Source organism: Camponotus floridanus, unplaced genomic scaffold, assembly GCF_003227725.1.
Source record: "Camponotus floridanus strain SB8 unplaced genomic scaffold, Cflo_v7.5 scaffold241, whole genome shotgun sequence".
Lineage (NCBI taxonomy): Eukaryota > Metazoa > Arthropoda > Insecta > Hymenoptera > Formicidae > Camponotus > Camponotus floridanus.
Genome location: NW_020229372.1, coordinates 1 through 22,138, shown reverse-complemented (window position 1 = coordinate 22,138; position 22,138 = coordinate 1). Strand labels below are relative to the sequence as shown.

Here is a 22,138-nt window from a genome sequence, read left to right as displayed (position 1 = left end):
TTTTTTTATTATCAAAAAAGATAATAAAGTTTTTCAACAAAAATAATGTAATTTTTATTCATAATTTTTTCAATTTTAAAATTTGAGCGCATAATTTTTTATGGAAATTAAATAATTCTTGGAAAATAGAAATCATCCGTTAATTAATTCTCAATATTTATTAAAAATATCAATATTTATTAAAATTTTTAAAAATGTATGAAGAACATTATAATCATAAAAAATAAGTAAAAAAAATATAAAATGTTTTTAATTTAAGCAAAAAATTTTAATTTTTAAACTGTAACGAATAACTATGTGATCAGAGTATTTAAAAGTAATTTAATTTATTGATTAATTTCGAAATAAATAATTATTGTATATTTGTAATATACAATAATTATGTAATCTTATAAAATGATATAATATAATAAAATCTGTTAATACCTTTTAACAAACCTATTTTTTGCCTTCTTTGTTGCGTAAAAATTTGAATATTTTTTTTTAAATTATAAGTCTGATTTTTCAAAATTCCAAGTGATGTTCGATAAATTTTATATCGCACAGAAAAAATTGTAAATTTAGAGCTTCCCTTTCACATATATATTATATATTTCATATTTATATAAATATTTTAAAAATTATACGAGATTGTTGATTAAAATAGAAATAAATATTCATTAATGTTCTTACATCTATTAACAAGAAGATAATAAATGTATCAATTAAATGTAAATGATTATCTTATATTCTGATATAAAATTCTATATTTGTAATATGGTCTATAAATTATATTTTTTGAATGTGTAAAGTCAAAAGAAATAGTTCTTTTCTGTCAATTAATTGTGGCGATGGATAACAAACACTCTTCTTTTTTCTTAATATTAACCTTTAACGCAATTTATGAAAAAATATGTCATTGAATGTACAGATTAAAAATATTTTTTCATATTGCATAATTTTTAAGTAACATGCAACAGAATAAAGGCCTATATTTTTATAATTAATTTGTACAAATTACCCTTTACACTTAACCGATAATTAATTCTGCAATATTAATTTTGATGATAAGCATTTTTTTATGGGAAACATATGTTAGTAATTTGTCGGACTTTTAACTTTATATATCTTTAAATAAAATCGTATAATTTATTACGTAAAAGAGAGAGCCAAATAGACTGTCGTGGCGTGTGGACGTGTGTCAAGTCGCTCCGCCTTTGAGTGCTTATTGGGGAGTGTAAAGTAAATTCTTTATGTCTAAAACTGAGTGCTCACGGTGTGAATAGTTACGGCGAATACTGTGGCATATAAATTGGATGCGTTAAACTCCGTTGAAACGAGAATCATCGAAATATATTATACGTGCTCAAGGACGTAGAAATATGACGCAGCCTTTTACAATCTACTCATAATTGTACAAGTGAGAATCGCTCGATAACAAAATAATGGAATAAACCCAAAATAAGGACCGGGACGTGATATGCAAATTAACCGGCGAAAGAGGTAACGTTTGACGTTGAACGAAATCGTGAGCAATGAAAACGTCGCCTCAACATTGACTTTCACGGAAAGAGAGAAGGTGTAAATAACGACAATATTGAGTGTCAACAATAGAAGCCGATGTTTCAAAAATAAACGATTAATTGTTGTTTACGCGATTTTGAGAAATTCAAATTAATGAATAAAACAGGAGAAGGCCCGGAGAGACAAAAGGAGCCAAAACGAAAAGGGAGGCCGACCCACGCGGAGCACCTTGGAAGACAAAGGGCCAATAGTTTCGAGTCGATAGTCGACTCGTTTAAGAGGAAGAGGGAAGAAAAGGAAGATAGGATAAGAACAGAGAAGGAACTAATTGAGAAATTCCAAAAAACAAGAGCAGTGAGCAGGTCATCCCCAACGAAAAGAATAGAAAAAGCAGCAGAAGGGACGCAAGAGGAGAAGAATACAGGAAATGAAGAAGGGCTAGACATGGATAAAATAGATAAATTGACAGAGATTATACTAACAATCAAGAATGATACAGAGGAGATAAAGAAGGAAAACAAGGTAATAAGACAAGAAATACAAGACTTAAAAGAAGAATGGAAAAAGAAACAAGAGGAATGGGAGAAGGAAAAGGAGATAATAGTAAATAGGTTGAAGGAACTGGAGACCAAAGAAGAACAACTGGAGAAGAAAATGGAAAGAATGATACAACTGGAAGAGAAAGAAGAGGCAAGAGAGAGAAGAGAAAGAAGGAATAATATCACTTTGAAAGGAGAGGATTTATCGAGAGAAGGCCCACCTAAGAGAATAATAGAACAGATAATGAGACAAGAACTGCAGGTAGAGGCGGACGTGGAGGAGGCATACTGGATAAGAAGAGAGCAACGAGGAGGAATGTTGATAGCGAAACTAAAAAGCTGGCAACAGAAAAGAGAAATTTTGGCAAAGAAAAGTAAAGTGAAAGGTAAGAAACTGTACATTGACAACGACTTAACAAAAAAGGAAAGAGATGTACAAAAAGAAATAGCAAAAATCGCGAAATTGGAGAGAGAACGAGGAAATCAAGTGAAGATAGGATACAAGAAAATAATGGTCAATGAAAGGACTTTCAAATGGAAGGAAGGGGAAGGACTGAAAGAATTTTTTTTTTTCAGAACAGGCAAGCCATGCAATCCAAGTAAAATAACAACGGCCCAGTATAATATGAACAAAGGCAAAGTCAGCAAGGAAGTACAGAAAGAGATAAAGGCAATATTCTGGAACACGGCAGGAATTGCAAGGAAAGACGAGGAGTTTTGGGAGTACATACAGGATTTTGATATAATTAACTTTACGGAGACGTGGATAGAGGAGAAGCAATGGAAAAAAATGGAAGCCCTGATGCCAAAGGAATACAACTGGGTAACACAGTACGCAGCAAGAGACAAGAAAAGGGGCAGAGGAGTGGGAGGCATGATAACAGGAGTGAAGAAAAACATCAGGATGGAGGAAGTACAAAAAGAAACACAAGGAATAATTAGTTATGGTGTAGAAATCAACGGAGGAAAATGGAAAATTATCTCAATTTACAACAGAGAAGGAAAGAAGAAGTGGACTAGAAGAACTGGAAGAGATAATCGAAGGCGATGGATGGAAAAAAATGATAGTGGGAGGAGATTTCAACGCTAGAACAGCAGAGAAAGGAGAAATAGTTTGGGATGGAGAGGAGGAAGGAAGTAGGAGATACTCGAAGGACAAAATAGAGAAGCTGGGACTAGGTTTACTGAATGGAAATAAGGAAGGCGACGACCAGGGAGAATGGACATTCACAGGAGCAAGAGGAAATTCAGTAATAGATTATGCAATTTGTAACGCGGAAACATGGGAAGAAATAAAAAGTTTCAGGATAGGAGAAAGGACTGAATCAGACCATCAACCTTTAGAGATAGAACTGAAAGCGACAACAGAGGAGATAAGAGAGAGAGAAGAAGTAAAAGAGAAAGAGATAGAAGATTGGACAGAGGAGGGAATAAAAATATACCAAGAAAATCTCAAGAAGAGGAAAGCAGAAAAGGAAGAAATCCAAGAGAAATGGGAAGAACTAGTAGAAGAAATCAAGAAAGCAATAAGCAAAAAGAAAGTCAAGAACAAAATGCAAAAGGTAGGAAAGAAACCTTGGTGGGACAAAGACTGCAGAAACAGTAAAACGAAACTGAACCGATCCCTCAGGCAAATGAGAAAAGGAAACATAGAGAGGACAGAATTTATAGAAGAAAAACAAAGACACAACAAGCTATGCGAAACAAAGAAGAAAGAAGAGAGAGAAAGAGAGCAGACCAAAATCGCAGAGATACAAAATGAAACAGAAATATGGAGATATATAAAGAAGGAGAGAGGCCGACGAGAAAAGCTAGAGGACAACATTGAGGAGCAACAATGGAAAAGATACTTCATGGAACTACTGGAGGGAGGTGAGACGAGAGGAAATAACGATGCACGAAACGTGCGAGAAGCAGGAGGTAATCAAGAAATGCCACGAGAGGAAGAAACAAAGGAGGAGGAAGAGGGATTCACAGAGGAAGAGATGGAAAACGCAATAAGAAGACTCAAGAAGAAAAAAGCAACAGGTGAAGACAGGCTCAAAAACGAAGTGTGGATAAACGCAGATAGGGAAACAAAAGAAAAATTGAGGAAAATAATGGAAAAAATATGGAACGGAGAGAAACTGCTAAGAGGATGGAAAGTAGGCATGATATACCCAATACATAAAAAAGGAGACAAGAAAGAAGTGAAGAACTACAGAGGGGTAACATTACTAGACACGGCATACAAAATCTATGCAATGATTTGGAAGAAAAACTGAGGAAGGAAGTTGAGAGACTAAAGCTGCTCCCAGAAACGCAAGCAGGTTTCAAAAAAAGGAGAAGTTGCATAGATAATATATTTGCACTGAAAATAATAGCGGAAAAAACGATAACGAAAAAGAAAGGGAAACTCTACGTCTTCTTTGCGGACCTGAAAGCAGCGTTCGATAAGGTGAACAGAAAGAAGCTATGGAAGGTTCTGGAAGAACGCGGCATAAATAGGAAACTGATCAACAGAATAAAAGATATCTATGAAGAAACGATCAACAGGGTAATTGTAGGAGATAAATGTACAGAGGAATTCTGGACAGAAGGAGGTCTGAGGCAAGGATGCCCACTGAGCCCACTCCTATTCATAACATTCATTGCGGATGTGGAGGACTTTATGAAGAAAAGACAGAACGGAGGCGCAAGACTGGGAAGGAGGAGAATATTCACTTTGGCGTACGCGGACGACCTAGCGATGATGGCGGAGACGGAAAGGGAAATGAAGAAAATGTTAAAAACTCTAGAAAGATATTTAGAAGAAAAAGAACTGACTCTAAACGCAGATAAATCTAAAATGTTGGTCTTTTGTAGGAAAGAAAGAATTAAGCAAGAAAGGAACTGGAAATGGAAGGACAGCAAGATAGAAGAAGTGAAGGAATTCAAATATCTGGGATTCACATTTAAGAAATGCAACACCGATGAAGCACATGTAAAAGACATAGTGAGGAAAGCAACAGCAGCTATGGCAGGTTTGTGGGATAGGCGAAAGAAAAATTGGAGGAGACTTCGACAGGAGAATGATGATGTTCAATGTCATGGTTAAAAGTATACTCTTATACGGAGTCGAAATATGGGGATGGAAAGAATGGAAGGCGATTGAAGCACTTCAAGAGAGATATATAAGATGGATACTGGGCTTAGACAGATGCACGCCAAGCTACATAATTAGAGAAGAAACAAAGATAGAACAAATCAGTATAGAAGCCGGAGGAAGAGCGATAAAATACCAGGAAAAAATAAAAGGAATGACCGATAACGAAATACTGAGAGAATGCAGAAGGGAAATTAGCGATAGAAAATGGGAAGACACACAATGGGGAAGAAGGATGCAGACGTTTTACAAGGAGGGCGGATCAAACCAGTGGACAAAAGAAGCAAGAGAGGAACAGGGAAAAGACACGATTGAAGAATGGACAACCAACTACAAAAAGAAAAAATTGGAGGAGAGAGAAAGGAAGATGGAGAAATCGAAGTCAACGAAAGAATACAACAGATGGAAAACAAGGGAAGAGCGAAATATTTAGAGCGGAAAGGAAAAGGCACAAAGCAGAAGACAATCGCAAGGTTCAGATGCGGAAATGAATGGAGAGGCAATAGATATTGGGAGAAGGAAGAAAAAAAAAATGTGCAGGCTGTGCGAGGAAGGAGAGGAATCATGGCACCATATATTTAGAGAATGCCCGGAATCAAGAGCAGACAACCTGAGCGAAGAATTTATTATGGCAGAAGACGGTAAAGGAATAGACTGGATGCGGAAGTTGTGCAATAAAAGAAAAGAAAGAGAAAAACTGAGCCAAGTAATAAGTGGATAAATAAGTGTATGAATTAATGTATGAATTAATGTATAAATGTATAAAATAAGTGTATAAAGTAATACAGAAAAGGTGTAAATGTAAAACACAGAACATGTATCCCGAGAAGGGAATCATCTTTAATAAAAAAAAAAAAAAAAAAAAAAAAAAAAAAAAAAAAAAAAAAAAAATTTATTACGTAAGAAACATCGACAAAGATAAGAATAATAATATAAATATATGTAAATAAATGTCAATTAAACAACATAAGAAATTACGTAAAAGAAGATTATGTTTATTAAATATGGAAAAGTCTTGCAATTGAAATATATACATACAAATTAATATATTTATAAAATATATTAGTTAATACAGGTAGGTAACATTTACGCATATTTTTACATATTCTTAAATATTATCTATATTACTAATTGTATATTGGTCAATATAAAACATATAATATTTATATATTTATTATTAATACTTAAATAAAAGTAAACATTTCCATGTAAAGGATTAATCACAATCGAAATCAGTTTTTAAGTTACAGATCTGTTAATTATTTAATATAATGTTTAAATGATAATGTTATATATAATTTTATAAATAATATTACAGCAATTAACTTAATAATAACTAATTATAAATTTAGTGCTTTAATTATAGAATGTCTAAAATTATACGATAAACAGTTTTATGCGTGAGTATATATAATATGTATTATATATGATGTATATGAATTTTTACATATACATATTATATATATAAAGCTTTTAAATTTATTTTTAAATAAATATATATATATATATGTATATATATATAAATATATATATGTATATATGTATATATACATATATGCTTTTTTGTACAAATTATCCATAATTACATAAAATATATGAATTATGTTAATATGATACAATTTTTTAAATGTATAATTTATTAATATAAATTTATTTAATAGGTTTCAAATTCTTAAAAATTGATTTTGATATTATTTTAATCTTAATATGTTCACATTAATTCTTTGTTTCGTCGTCACATTATCTATTTATAAATTTTAAAAATACCCTACGTTAAAAATTATGCATAACACATATGTGTCTATATTGTCTAGACGATTTGAAGTTCAGAATAGAGTTTTATGATGTATTTAAGAGACTTTATTATATATTACAACATACACACATATGAAACTTTGTGGTAATGCGCAAAACGTCAATGTTAATTTTTCGAATTAAAGCCTCATCTGACGACTGCGAAATTAGAGATATTATTAATATTATTAATATAATATAAAATAACTTGTACATATATATATATATATATATACATATATAATATATATAGTTAATATATATACACACACATATATACAGGGTGTCCGTAAATTTTCGACCTTAATGAAATAAATAAGTAGATTGGCTCGAATTAACAAGAAATGACCGGTATTGCTTTGGGATTGTCGCAATAATTAACGAAATATTAAATAAAAAAGATCGGCCAATCTGCGTGAGTAAAAGCGCGCGGCGACGAGAGTCGTCCCACCGTAATCCGATACTACGAACGCGGCGAAGCGGTGGGCGGGTCGCTCTCCGAGACATGATGGTGGTTTGCGATATATCGCAATACCGCGCCGAAAAATGACCCGTCCCCCCTTTTCGTGGCGAGAAAATGATGCGCTATCATTTCCACACCACCTTGCGGTAGATAGCATGGTGCGCTTTTTTTATAGTGGTTTCCCCCATAGGCCTATTCCACTCTCAATTTAAAAATTATTCAAAATGCCATTTACTATACGCTGAATATATCGTAAATGTAAAAAATTAATGGACAGTACCTTTACAAAAATTCGTGGTTGAAAATTCCTCGATAAAATGTATTGCACACGTTGATAATGTGATACGATGATAAAATTCTTCAAGAATCCTTTCTTCATCTCGTACACGAAGACGCACTGCTGGACCGGTTATCCCGATATTATGTACGACACTCAGTTTCACATAATTATTGCACAACACGTAAAATTGTACGGCCACTTGGTTTTCGTGCACGCCCGAGAAATGATTCCATGTAAATTGCGGCCGCACGATAAGTATTTTCTCCCGCTAGTCCGTATGCCACAATCATATCCGTATATTCCTGCAGAGTACACTTCATTTTCACTGTTAATTTACTACGCAAACACAAGATTTTTATTAAAACGTCTTAGCTCTCGCACGCTGTTACCAGACTGCGTACGCCAGCAGCACGCAACTACAGCTGACAGCTGAGCGGACATGTGAGTGTAAGCGTACGTGTGAGTTCGACGCCTGCGCACTATGATTACACTCAGCATGTCCGCTCAGCTGTAGTTGCGTGCTGCTGGCGTACGCAGTCTGGCAACAACGTGCGAGAGCTAAGACGCTTAGTAAAAATCTTATGTTCGCGCAGTTAATTACCAGTGAAAATGAAGTGTACTCTGCAGGAATATACGGATATGATTGTGGCATACGGACTAGCGGGAGAAAATACTTATCGTGCGGCCGCAATTTACATGGAATCATTTCTCGGGCGTGCACGAAAACCAAGTGGCCGTACAATTTTACGTGTTGTGCAATAATTATGTGAAACTGAGTGTCGTGCATAATATCGGGATAACCGGTCCAGCAGTGCGTCTTCGTGTACGAGATGAAGAAAGGATTCTTGAAGAATTTTATCATCGTATCACATTATCAACGTGTGCAATACATTTTATCGAGGAATTTTCAACCACGAATTTTTGTAAAGGTACTGTCCATTAATTTTTTACATTTACGATATATTCAGCGTATAGTAAATGGCATTTTGAATAATTTTTAAATTGAGAGTGGAATAGGCCTATGGGGGAAACCACTATAAAAAAAGCGCACCATGCTATCTACCGCAAGGTGGTGTGGAAATGATAGCGCATCATTTTCTCGCCACGAAAAGGGGGGACGGGTCATTTTTCGGCGCGGTATTGCGATATATCGCAAACCACCATCATGTCTCGGAGAGCGACCCGCCCACCGCTTCGCCGCGTTCGTAGTATCGGATTACGGTGGGACGACTCTCGTCGCCGCGCGCTTTTACTCACGCAGATTGGCCGATCTGTTTTATTTAATATTTCGTTAATTATTGCGACAATCCCAAAACAATACAGGTCATTTCTTGTTAATTCGAGCCAATCTACTTATTTATTTCATTAAGGTCGAAAATTTACGGACACCCTGTATATACAGGGTGTCCGTAGATTTTCGACCAAAATGAAATAAATAAGTAGATTGGCTCGAATTAAGAAGGAATGACCTGTATTGTTTTGGGATTGTCGCAATAATTAACGAAATATTAAATAAAACAGATCGGCCAATCTGCGTGAGTAAAAGCGCGCGGCGACGAGAGTCGTCCCACCGTAATCCGATACTACGAACGCGGCGAAGCGGTGGGCGGGTCGCTCTCCGAGACATGATGGTGGTTTGCGATATATCGCAATACCGCGCCGAAAAATGACCCGTCCCCCCTTTTCGTGGCGAGAAAATGATGCGCTATCATTTCCACACCACCTTGCGGTAGATAGCATGGTGCGCTTTTTTTATAGTGGTTTCCCCCATAGGCCTATTCCACTCTCAATTTAAAAATTATTCAAAATGCCATTTACTATACGCTGAATATATCGTAAATGTAAAAAATTAATGGACAGTACCTTTACAAAAATTGATTCATGGTTGAAAATCCCTCGATAAAATGCACACGTTGATAATGTGATACAATGATAAAATTCTTCAAGAATTCTTTCTTCATCTCGTACACGAAGACGCACTGCTTATCTCGATATTATGCACGACACTCAGTTTCACATAATTATTGCACAACACGTAAAATTGTACGGCCACTTGGTTTTCGTGCACGCCCGAGAAATGATTCCATGTAAATTGCGGCCGCACGATGAGTATTTTCTTCCGCTAGTCCGTATGCCACAATCATATCCGTATATTCCTGCAGAGTACACTTCATTTTCTCTGTTAATTTACTAGGCAAACACAAAATTTTTATTAAAACGTTTTAGCTCTCGCACGCTGTTACCAGACTGCGTACGCCAGCAGCACGCAACTACAGCTGACAGCTGAGCGGACATGTGAGTGTAAGCGTACGTGTGAGTTCGACGCCTGCGCACTATGATTACACTCGCACGTCCGCTCAGCTGTAGTTGCGTGCTGCTGGCGTACGCAGTCTGGTAACAGCGTGCGAGAGCTAAGACGTTTTAATAAAAATTTTGTGTTTGCCTAGTAAATTAACAGAGAAAATGAAGTGTACTCTGCAGGAATATACGGATATGATTGTGGCATACTGACTAGCGGGAGAAAATACTCATCGTGCGGCCGCAATTTACATGGAATCATTTCTCGGGCGTGCACGAAAACCAAGTGGCCGTACAATTTTACGTGTTGTGCAATAATTATGTGAAACTGAGTGTCGTGCATAATATCGGGATAACCAGTCCAGCAGTGCGTCTTCGTGTACGAGATGAAGAAAGGATTCTTGAAGAATTTTATCATCGTATCACATTATCAACGTGTGCAATACATTTTATCGAGGGATTTTCAATCATGAATCAATTTTTGTAAAGGTACTGTCCATTAATTTTTTACATTTACGATATATTCAGCGTATAGTAAATGGCATTTTGAATAATTTTTAAATTGAGAGTGGAATAGGCCTATGGGGGAAACCACTATAAAAAAAGCGCACCATGCTATCTACCGCAAGGTGGTGTGGAAATGATAGCGCATCATTTTCTCGCCACGAAAAGGGGGGACGGGTCATTTTTCGGCGCGGTATTGCGATATATCGCAAACCACCATCATGTCTCAGAGAGCGACCCGCCCACCGCTTCGCCGCGCTCGTAGTATCGGATTACGGTGGGACGACTCTCGTCGCCGCGCGCTTTTACTCACGCAGATTGGCCGATCTGTTTTATTTAATATTTCGTTAATTATTGCGACAATCCCAAAATAATACAGGTCATTCCTTCTTAATTCGAGCCAATCTACTTATTTATTTCATTTTGGTCGAAAATCTACGGACACCCTGTATAGTATATATATATACTTACTTTAAGTATATATTTTATATATATATATATATATATATATATTTAATAACATTAAAAATAAGACAATTTTAAAAGCATATTCTATTTATAATGTAAGGATAAAAAAGGAAGTAATATGAACATTGATTTAAAAACATTATTTAAATTATAACTACTTATACAAAAAAATGAATAGAAATGATTCTCTTCCACTTATTCATTTATCTATTGATTAAAAATTTTTAGATTCTTAAAATCATATCTAATCTTTTGCTAATGCTTTTATTGCTATTTGGAATGTGTATTATTATACACAAAATTCGACATATTTTGGGAATTTTAAATATCTTCAAATTATCGATATAATGTTAATAGAAAGTAACGTTTGCCGAAGAAAAAATCATTATCAACATTTTTTTTAAATGTATATGTCAAATTCCACTATAAATAAAATGTGTTTACAATTTAAAAGAAAAACCGTTATTAGATTGATGTTTACATGAATTTTTTTGAATTTATACGACAAATAGAATATATTTTTAAAATTTAATCACTTTTGTTTGAAACATTTAATACGTTATATATATATATATATATATATATATATATACATATATATTATATTATATATATGTATATATATATAGTCGTTTGTATGATTACATTTTGTTTTATGTATAGCAATACATCTACGTTCCAATAAATTTTATTGTCTTTATAACTGACAGCTAGCTCATTGTCCCTTAGCTCGATATTAACTCAATTGTCGCGAAAATTGTTTCTCGTATTAAAAATATTTATAGTAAATTAATCAATATTTTTAACATAATAATTAGTAATTATTATTTGTTGCAATAGAGGCTGCCTCTTTTGTTAATCCTTTAGGAATCATATCGTTGCAAAGCTTCGTAGAGAAGGCATTCGTGTTTTATTCCTTCTCCGCCAAAGGAACTGTAATTTGGCCATTCGTCACGTCTCTTGCAGTGAAATCCTCGCTCATAGACGCTACCGCATCGTTTATCTGCTGATGTAAAATGATCTGGTTATCGCGGGGCTGGATCTTCTTCAGTGCCGTCAGTTTCTGCAACCTCTCTCGCGCGCTCCGTTATTAATGGATGGCTCGTCTTCGTCGACTTCCTCGTCGTTGTCGATGAATTTTATATCGGATCAAAATAAATTCCTTTGCCTTGATCAAGATCAGCTGGCCCATCAGCTTGTCCTTGACTGGCGCGTTATCAGCTCTATTGTCGCGAAAATTGTTTCTCATATTAAAAATATTTATAACAAATTAATCAATACTTTTAACATAATAATTAGTAATTATTATCTGTTGCGATAGTATACTCTTTGTATAATTTATATAGCGATAGAAACTCTTTTTATAATTTATATAGCAATAGAAACTCTATGTATAATTTATATAATATATTTTATTTATAGTATATTGCAGTGTACTCACCTTTCATGAATTCTTTCGTCTTAATCAAGAACAGCTAGCTCATTGACGCGTTATTAACTCTATTGCCGTGAAAGAACCTGTTACGTGAAAACCCCGAGATTTGTCTAAAAATTCTGTAATCAAAATAACAAATAATTAAAAAATTGTTTTTCATTTTAAAAATATTTATAATAAATTAATCAATACTTTTAACATAATTATTAGTATCTGTTAATAATTATTGTCTGTTGCAATAGAATACTCTTTCTATAATTTATATAGCAATAGGCACTCTTCGTATAATTTATATAGCAATAAAAACTATTTGTATAATTTATATAATATATTTTATTTATATATTCCAGTGTAATCACCTTTCATGAATTCTTTCATCTTGATCAAGAATAGCTGGCTCACGGTTTCTAATTGGCGCGTTATTAGCTCTATTGTCGTGAAAATTGTTTCTTGTGTTAAAAATATTTATAATAAATTAATCAATACTTTTAACATAATAATTAGTAATTATTATCTGTTGCAATAGATTACTCTTTATATAATTTATATAGCAATAGAAACTCTTTGTATAATTTATATAGCAATAGAAACTTTTTGTATAATTTATATAATATATTTTATTTACAGTATGTGGCAGTGTATTTAGCTTTCATGAATTCTTTCGTCTTGATCAAGAATAGCTGGCTCATTGTTCCTAACTGGCGCGTTAACTCTATTGCCGTGAAAAAACCTGTTACGTAAAAACTCCGAGATTTGTCTAAAAATTCTGTAATCAAAATAACAAATAATTAAAAAAATTGTTTTTCATTTTAAAAACATTTATAATAAATTAATCAATACTTTTAACATAATAATTAGTATCTGTTAATAATTATTGTCTGTTGCAATAGAATACTCTTTCTATAATTTATATAGTAATAGAAACTCTTCGTATAATTTATATAGCAATAGAACTATTTATATAATTTATACAGGGTGTATCAGAGCGACCGTATCAGGCTGGTATTTCGAAAAATACGCATTTACTTGAAAAATGTTCCGAACAAAAGTTGTAGGACTTTAAGGGGCGCAATTACATATTTAAAAAAAAAAAATGTAATTGTTAATTGCAAATTACATATTTTTTTCTTAAAAACAACTATGTTTTTTCTTTACATCAATTGATTTCTCTCATTATTTTGTACATAAAATTATTAAGGTAAGATAATCGAAAAATTAATATTTCACAAGATATTTTACGGGTTATGTAAAATTAAGAAATGATTTCAAGCCTCATAACTCGAAAAGTACTCAATGAAGAAATACTTTATTATAGTGTTTTGGAAAGCTCTCGAGGTCAGCTATAAGAATATACAATCAAAAATAGGGATTTTCATTTAAAAACTTTTAATTAATTTTTCCGTGTCCTTAACAACACTATCCAAGGTCACACTAACCATGCTATGTAATGCGCTCCTTAAAGTCCTACAACTTTTGTTCGGAACATTTTTCAAATAAATGCGTATTTTTCGAAATACCAGCCTGATACGGTCGCTCTGACACCCTGTATATATACTATATACATATAGGTATATGACTATTACTACAAAAAAGCGAGAAAAACAAAACATAATTGAACTTATCAATTAAATTATTGAAATCAATATTTACTTTTCTGATTTTTTTGATAGCAAATTCTTTAATAATGTCTTTTATATTTAAGCTTTCAAATATTTCATTCTCTATATTTTAAATAGTTAAAAAATTGAGTCTTTCTTGGCACGTTGAAGATCTCAGATAACTTTTTATTAGTTTAAGCTTAGAAAAAGATCTTTTTTCTGCAGCTATTGTTACAGGTAAGGTCAGTAAAATTCTTAAAACATACTGTTAAATTTGGAAATGTTGTGGTTAATTCATTTTTTAACATAAATTGCAATACATCGAAAGCATTAAGTTTATCTTAAAAAAAAACCGAAACATTTTTTATTTCCGTATCAAGTTCTATCACATCAATATCATACTCTTTGAGGAGGATCACTCACTTGTATTTGTATCTATGCAAAATTTGCCGCCTTTTATATCCTGCCGGCCGTGTGCAATACACTTCGCACACGCGGTTAAGACGGCCCTGGCAAGAAAGAAGCAACACTTTTTTCTTTAATTACTCATTTAATTATTCATTTATTTCAAAATAAATATTACATTATATACAATAAAAATGAATGTTTCGGATCATCTTTCGATCCATCTACATGTCACTCTGTAACGCCTTAGTTGACGCAATTTTTATATATCACTATTTTTGTAGACAAGACAACAGTTAGATGCAATTAGTACATAAAGCTCCCTTTTTACCTTTTTTTGAAAAAGATTTATCAGACAACAGAATAATAGTTAATAATTAGTATTTAGTTAATAACTACCCACACAGCAAGATGATAACAGAAAGAATTCTTAATGTTCTCTCATTTAAGATATAGATATCTAAAAATTTTTTTAGAAAGACAACATAATGAGATCAGAAAGAGCTCTCATGCGCCATATCCAGAGAACGAAAGGACTTCTTGTAGAAGTCATCAAAAAGATAACTTTTTTTAGATATCTTATAATAAATATCAAAAAGATATCTTAAACTAGATATCTTTAGGAGTTCATGTTTATGATGTCAATAAGACATCCTGTTTATGCATTCAAAACATTAAGATTCATATTCTGAATTTTCTTTTATCGATAAAAGTGCCTCTAAAAGACTTATAATTATAAGTCTTTTAGAGGCACTTTTATTAATAAAAGAGGATTCAGAATATAGATCTAAGAAAACGCAAAGCCTTTGGTGAAATATTTTTAGCAAGCTTTCCAAAGTGAATTTTTTTCAATATAGCTATTGTTGACAATGTGAAAAATAAAGATATAAAGAATAATCAATTGTTCTCTGTTCTTCATACTGTCAAACTAAACATCTCAACAGAGACTTCGTGTTTCTTTGGTGTTCTCAATTAACGCTACTTCAAATAATCATTATTATTAAATAATTATTATTTGAATAATTATTATTAAATAATTTTTAAAAATGACATTAAAATTTGTAATGAAAATTTTAATGTCATTAAATGATAACTTTATAAGTTAGAATTTACTTTTACAGATTCCTGTGTAGAAAGAAAGCAAGCCATTTATATTAGAAACATATTAAACTAATTTTTGTATCACTTATTTCAATAGCTATTTTGAAATAATATATTACTTAATTTATTTTAACAATTATTTATTATATAATACATATACATACACATACATACATTCATACATCCAAACATACATACATACATACATACATACAGATATAGATGCATATGTGTGTGTGCGTACGTACGTGCATGTATGTGTGTCTACATATAATCACTTAAAAAAAATATTCAGATATGCTTGACATAAAATATGTAATTTGTATATTTGACATAAAATATGGTAATTTGAATATTTATGAGATCATATTATTGAATATTTATTAGAATTATTATTAGAATATTTATTAGAATTTGAATATTTATTAGATCATATTAAGTAATATCATATTACGTAAGTAATATCATATTAAGTAATATCATATTACTTAATATGATCTAATGAAAATCTAATCTTATCTTAAATGCTTATTTTTATTTTTTGCTTGTTCTTTCTTCTTTAGGAAGACGATCGCCAGCATGTTGTAACCATGATTTAATAACAGCTTGTATTTTATCAATCGTAGAATCTAATCGAGAATTAATTATAGTCTCTGAAATAGAAAAATAAAAATAATTAAAATATAAAATATTTTTTAGATTATATAGATATTTTAGAACATATAGATAGAATATAGATATATATTTTATAAAGCACTAAATTTTTAGTCTCCACAATTTTTGAAATTATATTAACGAACTTCAAATAGAAAATATATATGTACAACATTAATTTATAAAAAAATAAGAAAGAATTTCATTATAATCATTGTCATCATTATTAAATATGATGATAGTTATAATGGATAATAAAGGAGTATGCTTCAATTTTCTTATTGATTTTTTTTTTGAATATTGTTATATTCTAAAAATTTATTTTGTATAAATAAGTAGTTATAAATAATTATTTAACTAATAAAGGTATACAATAAAGATAAAATTTTATATTATAGTAAACTATTCATATATAAAATAATATAAAAAAAGAAAATGTAAAATGTATCACTAATGATTACATAAATATGTAACATAGAAAAGAAACTATGTAAATTAGAAGCAAAACATCTTTGTTTTCATTAAAAGTTAATATGATATAAATATCTAAGCGTATAAATATCTAAATTTTAGTTTTAACATACTCCTTAAAGAAAAATGAAAAATAATAAGCAAATAATAAAATAGTATGCAAAAAGATAAATACCAATTATCAAATCCATAATCTTCATTTCTTTTACCATTAGCGAATTTTTTTGTCCTGTCCATGACATTTTATATGCCATTTGATCAGTTAAGGTAGCAGTTAAAGCATTTCGTACATGTTTTTGGAAAGTTGTACCACCGATATTTTTTATCATTTTTTTCTGTGATGCAATGATATTTAACTTTAATTAAAATATGTAAGGACATTTTCAATGTAAAAAATTATAGCAAAATACATTAGAAATAATTGATAAAACATAGTTTAATAAGAAATATATACGCTAAAATGTTACATAAATTTTGAAATACAATATGAAATCACTCACATATTGTGACCGAGCTGCAGCATCTTCTTTTAGTAATATTTCAAAGTCTTTCAATTCTTTTTCTGATGTAATAGGCAAGTTTAAAGCAAGATTATTGGTAGCATCGCGAGGTGCTTCATTACTCATATCCAATACAAGAAGATAAACTGAATTTATTGTTTTTTTAATTGTCTGAATATCTCTACGACAGGATGCTATAAAAAGAAATCGGATATATTACAATTTAATCAACCAACAGATAAGAAGTTCATAATTATTCTTACCGCAACATAATTCATGATGTTCGAACGTACGTCGTTCGTTTTGTCGGTCAGTATTATTTTGTATACGTGCTGCAGAGAGAATTTTTATAGAGATTAATACTTGATATTTTTTTTAATACATTAATTTTTAGAGGTAATGATAATCTTACATAGAATAAGTTTGTTGTATGTAATTCATGTTATATCAATTTTCATTTATTGAATGTATAAATGTAAGTAATACCTACTAGTTTCAATGACATTATGAATAATTGAATTATTTTTTAATATTTTATCGTTATCCAATTGAGCTGAATCTACGAAGATAATTATTTTGTTAGTATTAATTAACATAAATTTATTTCAATTTTCGTTTTTTTTAACTTACTAAGTATATTTTGTTGCAACGATATTTGTTCGTCGAGTTGATTCGTGTCATTTAGATCATTTAATGTTTCAGATATATATATTTCATTATTTGATTCAACATTATTGTTTGTTGGTTCAGATTGTTTCGTTAGAAGTGGTTCCTGACTAAAGAAATTTCCATATTCCAAAGGTTGACTTTCAAAACCTATGTTATTGTTTTCATTGTCAACAAAACACTTTGCTACACCTGTGAAAAAATTGATTAAATGCATTTTTCCAAAATTTAAATTTTAAGTTTTATTGAATAAAGGAATAATAAATTTAATCAAAATTTTAAAGTGAATAATATTAAAATAATCGATTATATTCCAAATTTTGTTATTACATGCTTCATCTTCGCTTGTAAATTTCTTATTATTATTCTTTGAAATATAATTGGTTGGAGGTTTTTGGAAACTCTTTTGGATATCTATAAGAAAATGAGAGTCTATTAAATTAATAAATTAATAAATTAAATAAACTATTAAATAAACTATTAAATTAATATATTATTATTAATTTATAATTAATCAGTTAATTTCTTGTAATGATTTACTGTAAGGTTTTAGAATTTGTTCTGCAGCTTCATCAGATTCTTCATTAGAATTTTCATCAGATTTTTCATTAGATTCTTTATCTTCACCTAGAGAAATATTATTTTTTTGAAGTTTCGGAAGTCTTTTATTTTTAACATCTATAAAAATATATACATATATGAGAAATAGAACTTTATAACATTTTAAGACAAAATATTAAAAAGTAAAATGTTTTTATTTCTTAATGTAAAATTTTGTAAAATTAAAATGACTTTAAATACTTACATGATTTCTTATCATATTCTTCATCGGAAGAACAAAGTCGATATGGTTTTTTGATTGCACGTTTCATGGGAAGTGGCTTACAATTAGTTGCTTTATTTGTGATTGTTTCAAATGCATCTTCGTCATTAGTCGAAATATTAAGAGCTTCGATTTCAATACTTCTAGCTTCATTATATGTAGCTTCAAAATTATATATATATTCAAAATAATATATACTAAAAATCTGAAGATAAAATACATTGATATTTTAAACCTACCAAATGGTCCTATAAACCTGTTATAATGAATTGTACTCCAATTTTCTTTTGGCAATGTTGCTTTAATGCTTTCAAGTGTAGGATTTTTAGATTTTGGTGGCCACTTAAAAATTTTAGACTCCTTAAATAACCAACAACTTGGTATGGTAGCACACTACTCTTTCCAAAATACAATAAAATACATATTTGTCGAATTAACAATTTTTTAAGAAGTAATCTAGAAAAAAATTCATGTAAAATTGATAATTAATAAATTTACTTATGAAAAAGATTACTTTTTTAAAGTAATTTTAATCAGTTTTACATGATTTTATCAATGGAAATATTTTTTTTTAATTTATCACAATATCAATTGCAAACGATATATAGTGACAATTTAGTCATGTTAAATAAAAGTAATTTATACATAATAATCTACTGTTGAGTCAAGTGTTGAAGACAATTACAACGGTTCTTTATTTACTATGAATAAAATATTTAATAAATTGAAAACATATATCTTATGATTAAAATTAATTTTTAAAGAAAGAAATAGCACTTAATATTTAAAACAAAACTGTCTAAATATTTATATTAGGTGGTAAACTTAATTTCTGCCGCTAAATATTACATATACAATATTTAGCGGCAAAAATTAAGTTTATCACTTAATAATAATAAATTTGCAAAAACTTAAGTGTTAAGCATAACCTTAAATATAGGTTATTTTATTTATTCCTTCACTTTAATTAATCCGTTTCTTATTTGCATAATTGATTTTAGTTTTATTTTTCGTAATGACAATAGCACATTATAGTTTTATTTGCATATGCGTTTAATACCGATATTTTAAGGAAAATTATATTATTATAATTATTTGCAACTTTGTTACAGCTACACAAAAATACATTCGTAAAAGCACATTCATATATACCTGTAAACAATTAAATTATTTAAAACTACGGTTATCTCTCTAATTTTAGATCTATTTTTTTATCTGGATTGGTTCAGAATTTCTCTTTCTGGTTTCAACGTAGAGTGGAAAAAATACTAAACTAGTACATCTAGTTCAGTTTAAAACAACAGATTTTTTGATAGCAGTATGCCGCGTAAATTCAAATAATGATAAACAAAATTTGAAACTTTTATTGATCGATACATAATAAAAATAAAATGCAAATGCAAATAAACGAATATTGTTATATGTATTATGTTACATATATATTGTTATATATATTATGTTAATCAATAAAAGGAATAATTAATACTAATTTATAATAATATAATAATAAAGTTTTAAATTCTTAATTTTAGATCATTATTTTTTATACTGTGGATTGAAAATAATAATCAATTAGATGAATGTAGCAAGGGCAAAAAACAATAAGATTTGTTATATGGAATACATACAGCCTTTTTGCTAACGTTATTTGCATTGATAATTGTCTGTTGAGACCATTGATTCCCGACTGCAATATCAAACTCCTTTGAATCAATAGGATAATTTGGAAAAGCTACAGAATTCATCAATAATTCTCCAATTAAAATAGGTTTTTCATCATGATCTAAACAAATATTTTTAATGCGTACGATAGTCCTATCCTGCAAATAACAATATTGATCTGCTTTATTCATTATTGATAGTGTAAATTTATTAAAATGTATAATATTATATGAGGTAATACCAAGTTCTTTCGATATTTTATGATTTTTACATGTCACTGTAGGTTTTTCGAAAAATAAATCTTTCTTTTTTTCAAAATTACATGCAATACGTTCTACAATTCTATTGTGCAGCTGCTGTAAAGGTTTTTCTGCCTTTTTTAGTGTTTTTTTAATATTATATAAGTAACTCTCAAATGAAAAACAACTGAAAGAATCAAGATGACCAAATTTTAAAACATCACTGGCTAAATGAATTAAATTATGGATATTATATATCAAAAAATCGGTACCATATAATTCAGTACATTTCTCTACAAAATATTCCAATAAATCTGCAACATATTTATTATTATCTTTGCAATCTGTTTCGTGACAAAGAATCCTGATTGCACAGTGTAGAGAAATAAAATGGATGAAATATTTCTTTGGTAAATAATTTTGAAGAACAATTGGACCTACATACAATAAAAATAATCTCAATTCAGTCGCTTTCCATCGATCAAGATATTCTAATTCCCGAGTTTTTCTAGCAAATTCAGATGGAATCCATTTTGTTATGATTTTTAAATTTACAGATATTTCTTTTATCGTTTTAGCAGAAAATTTAATACATTTATGAGATCCTTTTGTTACCTTTTGTAAGATTTTTTTTACAGCTCCGAGACAAACAAGATGCATGTAATCAAGTGGGAATTGCGAGACCATCCCTAAATCTGCTTCTTCAAATAATGATGTTCCAGTATGATGATTTTCATCAATACGTTTAATGAAATTTTCATCTGTTCTTAAAGCTGCACTCGAATTCAAAAATAACATGCGATGATTGTAATAATTTCCTTCTTCTCTACATTTTCCACATCCAAAGTAGCCATTGTGACCTTTTGTACATGTAATGAAAGATCGTGCTGGACTGTCACAAATTACAGCTCTAATTGTACAATAACAGTAAAAATTTGATTGCAATAGTTAAATCCGCTTCTATGTAAAATGTTATATTCATCAATAAATTCTCTCAGAAATGTATTACAGGAGTTAGGCTTCTCATATCCATGATAAGCTCCGATTACAAATGGCTCGGAAATTTTTGGATAAATTTCTCCCAGAATGGGATAAAGTTCACTTTTTGAACTTTTGGCTATTGGCAATCCATCAATATTTACATTTATCTGGATATCATGAGATATTTTATTGATACCAATCATTCTCAATTGATCAGTTAAAGCATTTTTTAAACCATAATGAAAATATTCACCTGGTGGTACACTACGAATTATTGTTGATTTTGGTGTTCCAAGTAAAGTTCTTGGATCTAAAGGTAGATTGCGAAATTGATCTAATTCAGCATTTCTTAATATTTTTAGAAGAGCGCCAGTTGCTTCATGAGTTATGCCATGATTGCACACCCATCGTGCCATTATTTTATTAAAATTTTGAGATTTTTCCTGTAATACATTTTTATAAAATCCATTTGTAACCTGATTTTCATCTATTGAATTACTTTCACAATCATTGTGATTATTTATGAAAATATTGATAGTATTTTTGTTATTCGATTCTTTCAAGACATAATTCATAAATTTATCATCTTGAAATTCAGAATCACTTGTAGTTTCTTTTGTTACTGTTTTT

General features: G+C 30.3%; 3 protein-coding genes across 8 annotated transcripts; 1 reads left to right on the top strand and 2 right to left on the bottom strand.

Annotated features, from left to right (window-relative positions):
* Window positions 1-1,656: 1,656 nt before the first annotated feature.
* On the top strand, window positions 1,657-5,599 carry LOC112638084 (trichohyalin-like). Its single transcript, XM_025409126.1, has 5 exons — window positions 1,657-2,989; window positions 3,039-4,095; window positions 4,218-4,805; window positions 4,887-5,113; window positions 5,160-5,599. Exons 1-5 carry the CDS (start codon window positions 1,657-1,659, stop codon window positions 5,597-5,599), a joined length of 3,645 nt encoding a protein of 1,214 aa, XP_025264911.1.
* Window positions 5,600-15,992: 10,393 nt separating this feature from the next.
* LOC112638082 (hybrid signal transduction histidine kinase D-like) lies at window positions 15,993-19,029 on the bottom strand. Of its 5 annotated transcripts, none has more exons than XM_025409118.1 (10): window positions 18,866-19,029; window positions 18,609-18,788; window positions 18,344-18,481; window positions 18,134-18,217; window positions 17,768-17,995; window positions 17,628-17,696; window positions 17,401-17,469; window positions 17,138-17,331; window positions 16,813-16,972; window positions 15,993-16,165 (listed from the first exon to the last, which is right to left on the bottom strand). In XM_025409118.1, the coding sequence occupies exons 2-10, from the start codon at window positions 18,673-18,675 to the stop codon at window positions 16,047-16,049; spliced, it is 1,128 nt and encodes a 375-aa protein (XP_025264903.1). In that variant the 5' UTR covers window positions 18,676-18,788; window positions 18,866-19,029; the 3' UTR covers window positions 15,993-16,046. The 5 variants fall into 5 exon arrangements, with proteins under 5 accessions (XP_025264903.1, XP_025264905.1, XP_025264904.1 ...); XM_025409119.1 differs by having other exon boundaries at window positions 15,994-16,165; window positions 18,344-18,430; XM_025409121.1 differs by having other exon boundaries at window positions 16,081-16,165; window positions 16,847-16,972.
* A 24-nt stretch (window positions 19,030-19,053) lies between these two features.
* LOC112638083 lies at window positions 19,054-22,127 on the bottom strand. 2 transcript variants are annotated; one of them, XM_025409124.1, is made up of 3 exons: window positions 21,143-22,127; window positions 20,255-20,446; window positions 19,054-19,082 (listed from the first exon to the last, which is right to left on the bottom strand). In XM_025409124.1, the coding sequence occupies exons 1-3, from the start codon at window positions 21,323-21,325 to the stop codon at window positions 19,071-19,073; spliced, it is 387 nt and encodes a 128-aa protein (XP_025264909.1). In that variant the 5' UTR covers window positions 21,326-22,127; the 3' UTR covers window positions 19,054-19,070. The 2 variants fall into 2 exon arrangements, with proteins under 2 accessions (XP_025264909.1, XP_025264908.1); XM_025409123.1 differs by lacking the exon at window positions 19,054-19,082 and having other exon boundaries at window positions 20,164-20,446.
* Window positions 22,128-22,138: the final 11 nt, after the last annotated feature.